A 12,538-nucleotide genomic window follows, 5' to 3' on the forward strand; every position below is an offset into this window, starting at 1 on the left:
CACACACACACACACACACACACGCACACACACACACACGCACACACACACACACACACGCACACACACTTGTTTACAGCTGGCTGGATATGATGAGTGAGACTGCACTCTCACACACACACACACACACACACACACACACACACACACAGAATAACCGACAACACACTGACAGCGCAACAGGGGTTTCTAAAGCAGCCTGTCTCTCTCTCTCTTTCTGCCAGACAGGCAGATCAATAATGGGGAAACTACAGCGGTACAGAGAGAGAGAGAGACAGACAGACAGACAGAGAGACAGACAGAGAGACAGACAGACAGACAGACAGACAGACAGAGAGACAGACAGACAGACAGACAGAGAGACAGACAGACAGACAGAGAGAGAGCATCAGTGACTATTATCAGTATTGTTAACTTCATGTTAGCTGGCTGCTCTGTGGCAGAGAGGCTTTGGTGCAGCAGACTGTCACACAGCTAGACACACACACACACACACACACACACACAGCTAGACAAACATACAAGACATGGAATCATCATGGATGATAGAGAGCTGAAAGAAAAGACAGGAAAGGCAGGAAGTGATACATAAACAATCAGCTGGTATTGACGGTTAAACTGCTGATTTAATCATTGATCACACTTTCTCCTCATGGCTGCATTATGGATTCAAATCTGGTAGAGCACCGACACGCCAAGCAAAAGCCACTAATTATTTTTCACAGGTGAGTAGATCCTAAAGTTAGAACATGTTGTGATGAGGTATATAAGATCCGCACACTGCTAGAATTGATACATATAAATATATGTCCAGAGGCAAGATTTGAAAAATGCTTATTTTAATTAGCTCACATGATGCTTACAAAGTGACAAAAAGGTGCTCAAGAGCAAAGTAGACAAACGTTTTGGTTATGCAACCGTCCTCCCGAGTGTCCGACCAACATGGACAAAGATCCTTCATCAAAGCGAGCAGGAGGTCAGGCTTTTGTTTTCAGATGTTACCAATTAGGTCGTCATTCAACTTAACTTCTTTGCATTATGGATTCAACAGGACATTTACTACCAGCCCAGTTCAGTAAAGCTGATCACCTCACATTCCCACCAAACACGGCGCTTTATCATACAACACAAAACTCAATGTCATCAATAAATTGCTGGATTGAATATGCGTGAAAATGTTGACAACAATCAATAACTAATTAGCCAATTACTGAATGTTGTTCACTTTCTGCAAATGAAGATAAGTTATGCATCACAATGACGAAAGAATATCAATATCGCTCTTTCACACACACACACACACACACACACACACACACAGAGAGAGAGACACACACACACACACACACACACACACAGAGACACACACACACACACACACACACATACACACACTCCCATACAGATACTGAAGCCTAACTACAATCCCTTATAATTAACTTTGTCTGTGTGTTTTAAACACGACAGCAGCCAATGAGGCAGACTGTAACAGACTGTATCAGACTGTATCAGACTGTATCAGACTGTATCAGACTGTAACAGACTGTATCAGACTGTGTCAGACTGTATCAGACTGTATCAGACTGTGTCAGACTGTATCAGACTGTGTCAGACTGTAACAGACTGTATCAGACTGTGTCAGTCTGTAACAGACTGTATCAGACTGTGTCAGACTGTATCAGACTGTATCAGTCTGTAACAGACTGTATCAGACTGTAACAGACTGTATCAGACTGTGTCAGACTGTATCAGACTGTATCAGTCTGTAACAGACTGTATCAGACTGTGTCAGACTGTATCAGACTGTATCAGTCTGTAACAGACTGTATCAGTCTGTAACAGACTGTATCAGACTGTAACAGACTGTATCAGACTGTGTCAGACTGTATCAGACTGTGTCAGACTGTAACAGACTGTATCAGACTGTATCAGACCGTAGCAGTCTGTATCAGACTGTAACAGACTGTATCAGACTGTGTCAGACCGTATCAGACTGTGTCAGACTGTGTCAGACTGTATCAGACTGTAACAGACTGTATCAGACTGTGTCAGACCGTATCAGACCGTGTCAGACCGTGTCAGACTGTATCAGACCGTAACAGACCGTGTCAGACTGTGTCAGACTGTGTCAGACCGTATCAGACCGTGTCAGACCGTGTCAGACCGTATCAGACCGTATCAGACCGTATCAGACCGTATCAGACCGTAACAGACCGTGTCAGACCGTGTCAGACCGTGTCAGACCGTGTCAGACCGTATCAGACCGTAACAGACCGTGTCAGACCGTATCAGACCGTATCAGACCGTAGCAGACCGTAACAGACCGTAGCAGACCGTAGCAGACCGTAGCAGACCGTAACAGACCGTAGCAGACCGTAGCAGACCGTAGCAGACCGTAGCAGACCGTAGCAGACCGTAGCAGACCGTAACAGACCGTAGCAGACCGTAGCAGACCGTAGCAGACCGTAGCAGACCGTAGCAGACGTCTTGCTTAACATAAGATCTTGGTCTTGTTGTTTCAGTCCATCCAGATGTTTTATACTGTAGAGTCTCTAATCCTGTTCATTACTCTGCAGGCTGCAGCCGACTCACCGCTGACTGTCTGTTTTTAAAGTGTTTTTACATTTCATTACTTCTTTTGCAAGGTAGAAATATGTTTTTTTTTAATTATTATTATTTTTTAAAGTTCAGCTGTTGCATGAAGCCATTTCCACTCCTATGCTGTCCTTTGTGGGTTTCATTTTGGATCTGAGTGAAACAGTTTCTTGTAGCATCTTCTTCAGGGAATCAGGCGGACAGTAAGAAGAGAAGCAGCCTGTCAGCCAGGCAGAAACTCCTGAAGGGACCAAGGAGCTTCAGATGGAGACCAGATCCTCCGATCCTGCTGGTAAACACTGACTGACACACTGTGTGTGTGTGTGTGTGTGTGTGTGTGTGTGTGTCCATAATACTAGGCTGATGAATTTTGACTGTAATACTGTGTAACCCTGTTTGCATTTTGGAATAAAAATTGTATAGATGTTGTTAAAATGTAAAATATTATGTCCTGTTCCAAGCCTTTAAATCGGACCAATAAATCAATAAACCAATAAACCGATAAAGCAGTAAAACACAACCTGACCAGCAGTATGTACAGTTATCATACATAGTTAAATATATGTAGCCTATAGTTATTATATATGTATAGAATGTATCCAGTATATATAGTTCTGTAGTTTTGTATAGTTTTATGTATTCAGTCACGGGAGGAGCAGAGCTGCGGCTGCGCGGTGTCTCGTGCAGATGTCACTGAATGGAAGCCTTTGTAACGACAGACGGAGCGCGAGAGCAGAACGACTGAGTAACCGACAGACAGCGTCTCTCCACCGGGAACCACCGACACGCCGAACCACAGTCCGGATGTTTCATGTGAAGTTTTAACGGGAAAACTGTTCAGCAGGCAGAGTTGGAGTGAATATCGATGCTTTATCAGTTTCTATAATCAATAAGCAGTCTGATCAGTTTCATCTCAACTCGTCGGAAGCAGCAGATCATCCCGTTAAAGTGATCCGGTGACACCGAGGGACTGACAGGATCCACACAGGCTCGGTAAGACATTTATCACATTATAACACTAGATATTATACTGAAGGAAATACTGTGAGTATTATAATACTGAAGGAAATACTGTGAGTATTATAATACTGAAGGAAATACTGTGAGTATTATAATACTGAAGGAAATACTCTGAATATTATAATAAGATAAGATAAGATAAGATATCACTTTATTAATCCCCTTAGCGAAATTCGGGATACTACTGAATACTGAAGGAAATACTGTGAATATTATAATATTGAAGGAAAATACATTAAATATAATACTCACATTATAATATTGACAACACTGTTTATATTATATTAGTGGAGCTGGCTCCTGCTGGCCTTTTATTTTATCCTATTCTATTCTAACCAATAGAAGCTGAACTGGCTTCTAATTGAAGGATCAAAGTCAGTTCTTATGAATATTCATGAGGTTTCTGTTAAAGTGAATCTGATACTCAGGTTTCACTCCGTTTCCTCTTCAATAAACTACAAACTGATTTACAACTAACTTTATATCCCAGCATGCAAGACACACACACACACACACACACACACACACACACACACACGCACGCACACACACACACACACACACACTGTTAGATTACATTACATGACGTCATTCAGCAGACACTTACTACTTACTAACTTACTTACAGTAAGAACATTTTGTCAAACCAGCTGTTTGTCACATCTTCATCAGCTGAGACTTTAATGAATAAAACTGTCACCTGTTTTGCTTGTGTGTGTGTGTGTGTGTGTGTGTGTGTGTGTGTGTGTGTGTGCGTGTGTGTGTGTGTGTGTGCGGGTGTGTGTGTGTTTGTGTGTGTGTGTTTGTGTGTGTGTGTGCGGGTGTGTGTGTGTGTGTGTGTGTCTCTCACGGTCTCTCAGTTTATGCAGCTCATCACCATTTGTTATTTTCTTCTTTCTTTTCTTTTTTCTTGTTTTGATTTTCCACGCTTTTTTCTAATTTAATTTAATTTAATTGTGGATTGAGGATGATGAGGATGATGAGGATGATCATGAGGATGAGGATGATGATGAGGATGATGAGGATGATGAGGATGAGGATGATGATGAGGATGAGGATGATGAGGATGATCATGAGGATGAGGATGATGATGAGGATGATGAGGATGATGAGGATGAGGATGAGGATGAGGATGATGAGGATAAACATGAGGATGAGGATGATGATGAGGATGATGAGGATGATGAGGATGAGGATGAGGATGATGAGGATAATCATGAGGATGAGGATGATGATGAGGATGATGAGGATGATGAGGATGAGGATGCTGCTGCTGATGAAGCTGCTGCTCCCTGTTGGTCTGCCTCACATGTTGATGAAGTCTTTGTCGTCCTCGGTGCTGAAAGACAGAAGAGCGTCTGATGGACAAACATGTAGAACCTGAAAAAAACTGAATCTGCAAAAACTAGAACCTGTAAAAAGAACAGAACCTGTAAAAAGAACAGAACCTGTAAAAACTAGAACCTGTAAAAAGAACAGAACCTGTAAAAAGAACAGAACCTGTAAAAACTAGAACCTGTAAAAAGGACAGAACCTGTAAAAACTAGAACCTGTAAAAAACACAACATGCATGAATTAGCATCTGTAAAAACTACGATCTGTACAAACAGAACCTGTAACCTCTGGCTCTCCTGGTCTACTGGTCCCCCTGGTTCTACTGTTTCTACTGTTCATCCTGGTTCTACTGTTCATCCTGGTTCTACTGTTCATCCTGGTTCTACTGTTCATCCTGTTCTGAACTTAAAACCGAAAACTAAAACTAACAAACCTGCTTTGAAAATGAACAAAACTGAATATTTAAAACTCTAAAGATAAAAACTATAAACGCTGATCTGAGTGGATTCACTCCAGAAATAAACTGACCAGTGGAGCCTTAACCCATAATGCACCGGGTGGTTTAACCCATAATGCACCGGGTGGTATAACCCATAATGCACCGGGTGGTTTAACCCATAATGCACCGGGTGGTTTAACCCATAATGCACTGGGTGGTATAACCATAGACATATATATATAGACCCGCATTGGCCTGTGGATCGTACGTCAACGCTGCCGCCATATTGGACCGGCGACCGGCCTGTAAACAAAACAAGTAAACGGGAGCTGCGGTTTTTCTGGATAAAAAGCACTATAACGTTTACATTTCTCAACCGATTTCAATGAGTCGTTTTTTTATTCAAGGGTTTATGATCATATATGCTCATTCACTTTGAAATACTGACAAAAAAAATCTAAATAGCGCATTTTTAAGTACTAATAATTGACCATCATTGAGAAAAATGGAACAAAATCAGCAAATACAAATCAAATAGTGAGACACTGGCAGTCGGTCTGCTTTCTAGATTTTTATAGCGGTGGAAGGATACAGATATAGAGAGCCTAAGCCCCTCCCCTTCCGCTGTCCCCCATGGGACTTTATTTCTGAAAAAAATATGTACGGTAGTCAACGGCGAGAGACAAATAATTGTTTGATCCCGTTTGAATTGTGCCATGAATTACACATATGATGTTTTGTCAATTTAAAAGATAATTTTGCAAGTCAAGAAAGTCGCAGTTTGTTGTAAAACAGTACAGTAACGTTTAGTTTTGTGTGAAGCAGCTCAGTGAACTACATCTCTCGTCTGGCACAACATACGTCACCGACACCAACATGGAAGGAAACACAGGAAACACACAGGCATCGTTAACGTTAGCCCCCACTGTACTAAAACTATCCTAAACCAGTTTAAATCCGTTCTTCCTGTCTACCTTCCAGGTTGTGTATAATACTCCTGCTCTCTGAGAGGGACTGAGCTTCAGCTCTGGGTCGCTTGTGGAGAGAGGAAGTTACGTCACCTGTGCGACTTTTGGGTGTGTAGTCTTTCTAATTACATATTTTCACAGTCTTATACTTCAACAGCTTTATGACAAACTGCGACTTTCTTCACTGAAAATTATCTTTTAAATTGACAAAACATCATATGTGTAATTCATGGCACAATTCAAACAGGATCAAACAATTATTTGTCTCTCGCCGTTGACTACCGTACATATTTTTTCCAAAATAAGGTCCCATGGTGGTCCACCGGGAGGGGAGGGGCTTAGGCTCTCTATACTCCAAGACAGACAATTACAGACAAAGACAATTATTAGATAAGATAAGATACGCCCCCCAGAGGGGAAATTCAGGTGTTACAGCAGTGAAAGGACAGAATAAGTACAGATAGATAGAATAAAATACAAAATACAAATAAAAATTAACAATAGATGTGCAAGTTTCTACATTTTGTCCCGTACAAGTTATGCTCTTCTTTTACAAAACAGGGGGATGGGAGCTAAAACCCTGTTTTGCACAGCTTTTTTCGTGATTTGCCACTCTGTAATTTAAGAGTGTTCAGTTTGGCAATGTGGTGCAGCTTGTGGTTAGTTTGTGGAAGACAGACAACTAATGACAAGAGCAAAAAATGATGGTTGTCAATTCCAAACTGTGTTTCCTGAATGTGCTCCCTGAGAAAAAACACTCCTCTGAACCAATCTCAGTCCGGACAAACTGATTGATCAAGGACACTCTGATTATTATTATTTGTATTTTGTATTTTATTCTATCTATCTGTACTTATTCTGTCCTTTCACTGCTGTAATACCTGAATTTCCCCTCTGGGGGGCGTATCTTATCTTATCTTATAAATTGTCTTTCTCTGTAATTGTCTGTCTTGGAGTATATCTGTATCCTTCCACCGCTATAAAAATCTAGAAAGCAGACCGACTGCCAGTGTCTCACTATTTGATTTGTATTTGCTGATTTTGTTCCATTTTTCTCAATGATGGTCAATTATTAGTACTTAAAAATGCGCTATTTAGATTTTTTTTGTCAGTATTTCAAAGTGAATGAGCATATATGATCATAAACCCTTGAATATAAAAATGACTCATTGAAATCGGTTGAGAAATGTAAACGTTATAGTGCTTTTTATCCAGAAAAACCGCAGCTCCCGTTTACTTGTTTTGTTTACAGGCCGGTCGCCGGTCCAATATGGCGGCATCTACGTATATATTATGTCTGTGGATTTAACCCATAATGCACTGCACTTTCAACAAGATCTCAGTCTGACCGGAACCCAAACTCTACTGTGTTCTACTGTCCTCTACTGTGTTCTGCTGAACTCTACTGTGTTCTACTGTCCTCTACTGTGTTCTGCTGAACTCTACTGTGTTCTGCTGAACTCTACTGTGTTCTACTGTCCTCTACTGTGTTCTACTGTGTTCTGCTGAACTCTACTGTGTTCTACTGTCCTCTACTGTGTTCTACTGTGTTCTACTGTCCTCTACTGTGTTCTACTGTGTTCTACTGTCCTCTACTGTGTTCTGCTGAACTCTACTGTGTTCTACTGTCCTCTACTGTGTTCTGCTGAACTCTACTGTGTTCTACTGTCCTCTACTGTGTTCTACTGTGTTCTACTGTCCTCTACTGTGTTCTACTGTGTTCTACTGTGTTCTACTGTCCTCTACTGTGTTCTACTGTGTTCTACTGTGTTCTACTGTCCTCTACTGTGTTCTGCTAAACTCTACTGTGTTCTACTGTCCTCTACTGTGTTCTGCTGAACTCTACTGTGTTCTACTGTCCTCTACTGTGTTCTACTGTGTTCTACTGTCCTCTACTGTGTTCTACTGTCCTCTACTGTGTTCTACTGTGTTCTACTGTCCTCTACTGTGTTCTACTGTCCTCTACTGTGTTCTGCTGAACTCTACTGTGTTCTACTGTCCTCTGCTGTCCTCTACTGTCCTCTACTGTGTTCTACTGTCCTCTGCTGTCCTCTACTGTCCTCTACTGTGTTCTACTGTCCTCTACTGTGTTCTGCTGAACTCTACTGTGTTCTACTGTCCTCTACTGTGTTCTACTGTGTTCTACTGTGTTCTACTGTCCTCTACTGTCCTCTACTGTGTTCTACTGTCCTCTACTGTGTTCTACTGTCCTCTACTGTGTTCTGCTGAACTCTACTGTGTTCTACTGTCCTCTACTGTGTTCTACTGTCCTCTACTGTCCTCTACTGTCCTCTACTGTCCTCTACTGTGTTCTGCTGAACTCTACTGTGTTCTACTGTCCTCTACTGTCCTCTACTGTGTTCTGCTGTCCTCTACTGTGTTCTGCTGAACTCTACTGTGTTATGCTGAACTCTACTGTGTTCTGCTGAACTCTACTGTGTTATGCTGAACTCTACTGTGTTCTACTGCCCTCTACTGTGTTCTGCTGAACTCTACTGTGTTCTACTGTCCTCTACTGTGTTCTGCTGTCCTCTACTGTGTTCTGCTGTCCTCTACTGTGTTCTACTGTCCTCTACTGTGTTCTGCTGAACTCTACTGTCCTCTACTGTGTTCTGCTGAACTCTACTGTGTTCTGCTGTCCTCTACTGTGTTCTACTGTCCTCTACTGTGTTCTGCTGAACTCTACTGTGTTCTGCTGAACTCTACTGTGTTCTACTGTGTTATGCTGAACTCTACTGTGTTCTGCTGAACTCTACTGTGTTCTACTGTGTTATGCTGAACTCTACTGTGTTCTACTGTCCTCTACTGTGTTCTGCTGAACTCTACTGTGTTCTACTGTCCTCTACTGTGTTCTGCTGTCCTCTACTGTGTTCTACTGTCCTCTACTGTGTTCTGCTGAACTCTACTGTGTTCTACTGTGTTATGCTGAACTCTACTGTGTTCTGCTGAACTCTACTGTGTTCTACTGTCCTCGACTGTGTTCTGCTGAACTCTACTGTCCTCTACTGTGTTCTACTGTCCTCTACTGTGTTCTACTGTCCTCTACTGTGTTCTGCTGAACTCTACTGTCCTCTACTGTGTTCTACTGTCCTCTACTGTGTTCTGCTGAACTCTACTGTCCTCTACTGTGTTCTGCTGAACTCTACTGTCCTCTACTGTGTTCTGCTGAACTCTACTGTGTTCTGCTGAACTCTACTGTCCTCTACTGTGTTCTGCTGAACTCTACTGTGTTCTGCTGTCCTCTACTGTGCTCTACTGTCCTCTACTGTGTTCTGCTGAACTCTACTGTGTTCTGCTGAACTCTACTGTGTTCTACTGTGTTCTACTGTGTTATGCTGAACTCTACTGTGTTCTGCTGAACTCTACTGTGTTCTGCTGAACTCTACTGTGTTCTACTGTCCTCGACTGTGTTCTGCTGAACTCTACTGTCCTCTACTGTGTTCTACTGTCCTCTACTGTGTTCTGCTGAACTCTACTGTCCTCTACTGTGTTCTACTGTCCTCTACTGTGTTCTGCTGAACTCTACTGTCCTCTACTGTGTTCTGCTGAACTCTACTGTCCTCTACTGTGTTCTGCTGAACTCTACTGTCCTCTACTGTGTTCTGCTGAACTCTACTGTGTTCTGCTGAACTCTACTGTCCTCTACTGTGTTCTGCTGAACTCTACTGTGTTCTGCTGTCCTCTACTGTGCTCTACTGTCCTCTACTGTGTTCTGCTGTCCTCTACTGTGTTCTGCTGTCCTCTACTGTGCTCTACTGTCCTCTACTGTGTTCTGCTGAACTCTACTGTGTTCTGCTGAACTCTACTGTGTTCTACTGTCCTCTACTGTGTTCTGCTGAACTCTACTGTGTTCTACTGTCCTCTACTGTGTTCTGCTGTCCTCTACTGTGTTCTGCTGAACTCTACTGTCTTCTACTGTGTTCTGCTGAACTCTACTGTGTTCTGCTGAACTCTACTGTGTTCTGCTGAACTCTACTGTGTTCTATATTATTTTGATGTACACTATTCTTTTTATTTTATTCTACTCGAGTCTGTACCTTATTTTACTAATTTGTTTGTTTCAGTAGAATCTTACGAAACTCAAAATCATCTGATTTCTCCTCCTCCTCCTCCTCCTCCTCCTCTCCCTCCTCCTCCTCCTCCTCCTCCTCCTCTCCCTCCTCCTCCTCCTCCTCCTCCTCCTCTCCCTCCTCCTCCTCCTCTTCCTCCCCCTCCTCCTCCTCCTCCTCTCCTTCCTCCTCTCTTTCCTCCTCCTCCTCCTCCTCCTCTCCTTCCTCCTCCACCTCCTCTTCCTCTCCCTCCTCCTCCTCCTCTCCCTCCTCCTCCTCCTCTTCCTCCCCCTCCTCCTCCTCTCCTTCCTCCTCTCTTTCCTCCTCCTCCTCCTCCTCCTCTCCTTCCTCCTCCACCTCCTCCTCTCCCTCCTCCTCTCCCTCCTCCTCTCCTTCCTCCTCTCCCTCCTCCTCTCCTTCCTCCTCCACCTCCTCCTCCTCTCCCTCCTCCTCTCCTTCCTCCTCTCTTTCCTCCTCCTCCTCCTCCTCCTCTCCTTCCTCCTCTCCTTCCTCCTCCTCCTCTCCCTCCTCCTCCTCTTCCTCCTCCTCCTCCTCTCCCTCCTCCTCCTCTTCCTCCTCCTCCTCCTCTCCCTCCTCCTCCTCCTCCTCCTCCTCCTCTCCCTCCTCCTCTCCTTCCTCCTCCACCTCCTCTTCCTCTCCCTCCTCCTCCTCCTCTCCCTCCTCCTCCTCTCCCTCCTCCTCTCCTTCCTCCTCCACCTCCTCTTCCTCTCCCTCCTCCTCCTCCTCTCCCTCCTCCTCCTCCTCTTCCTCTCCCTCCTCCTCCTCCTCTCCCTCCTCCTCCTCCTCCTCCTCCTCCTCCTCCTCCTCCTCTCCTTCCTCCTCCACCTCCTCTTCCTCTCCCTCCTCCTCCTCCTCTTCCTCCCCCTCCTCCTCCTCCTCCTCCTCTCCTTCCTCCTCTCTTTCCTCCTCCTCCTCCTCCTCCTCTCCTTCCTCCTCCACCTCCTCCTCTCCCTCCTCCTCTCCCTCCTCCTCTCCTTCCTCCTCTCCCTCCTCCTCCTCCTCTCCCTCCTCCTCTCCTTCCTCCTCTCCCTCCTCCTCTCCTTCCTCCTCCACCTCCTCCTCCTCTCCCTCCTCCTCTCCTTCCTCTTCCACCTCCTCCTCCTCTCCCTCCTCCTCCTCCCCTCCCTTCTCCTCCTCCTCTCCCTCCTCCTCCTCCTCCTCTCCTTCCTCCTCTCCTTCCTCCTCCTCCTCTCCCTCCTCCTCCTCTTCCTCCTCCTCCTCCTCTCCCTCCTCCTCCTCTTCCTCCTCCTCCTCCTCTCCCTCCTCCTCCTCCTCCTCCTCCTCCTCTCCCTCCTCCTCTCCTTCCTCCTCCACCTCCTCTTCCTCTCCCTCCTCCTCCTCCTCTCCTTCCTCCTCCTCCTCCTCCTCCTCTCCCTCCTCCTCCTCCTCCTCCTCTTCCTCCTCCAGACAGCTGGATGTGGAGAAAGTTCTGTGAACGTTTAAGCTCCTTCCCGGCTGGACAGAGATGAAGTGTTTTTGCGTTTGGAGCACGCTCAGTGCGTTGAGCGTCCTCGTCCTGTCGGTGTGGGAGGAGTCAGGCTGCGAGGCGATGACCCGGAGCTCCGCCCCTCTCTCCCGGGCGAGGCGGGGCGTCCGGCTGAGGAGGAGCTGGGTGTGGAACCAGTTCTTCGTCCTGGAGGAGTTTACCGGAGACGAGCCGCTGTACGTCGGCAAGGTAGGAACACCGTGATGAAGGGCGGGCAAGTGTTAGTTACTCTTTACTTATCACTCATTTAAAAAGTAATCCCATTACTTTCCTAATTCCTCAGCAGCAGCAGTAATTAGTTCCGTTCCTCGTTCCGTTCCTTTGCGTTTCGTTGTTTCTCCCTGAGGTTCTCTTCTCTGTGTTTCTGTATCAGATGTTTGATAAACTGGATGTTGTGTTTTCTCTGGGAAAGTTCTCTGAAACACAAAGTTCTGATCCTGACTGATATCAACTCAGACTGATGCAGACAGACAGGTAGACAGACAGACAGACAGACAGGTAGACAGGCAGACAGACAGACAGACAGACAGGTAGACAGGCAGACAGACAGACAGACAGGCAGACAGGCAGACAGGCAGGCAGACAGACAGACAGACAGACAGGTAGACAGACAGGCAGACAGACA

At 45.0% G+C, this 12,538-nt stretch overlaps 1 protein-coding gene across 1 annotated transcript in view; it reads left to right on the forward strand.

Moving 5' to 3' along the window:
- The first annotated feature begins 11,892 nt into the window (after window positions 1-11,892).
- cdh7a (cadherin 7a) overlaps window positions 11,893-12,538 on the forward strand; it is a 44,746-nt gene continuing 44,100 nt past the window's right edge. Inside the window, exon 1 of the mRNA XM_071901236.2 lies at window positions 11,893-12,102. Coding sequence (XP_071757337.1) covers window positions 11,893-12,102 — 210 coding nt within the window. The remainder of the gene's footprint in view (window positions 12,103-12,538) is intronic.

This window comes from Centroberyx gerrardi, chromosome 13 (assembly GCF_048128805.1).
Source record: "Centroberyx gerrardi isolate f3 chromosome 13, fCenGer3.hap1.cur.20231027, whole genome shotgun sequence".
In the NCBI taxonomy this organism is placed as follows: Eukaryota; Metazoa; Chordata; class Actinopteri; order Beryciformes; family Berycidae; genus Centroberyx; species Centroberyx gerrardi.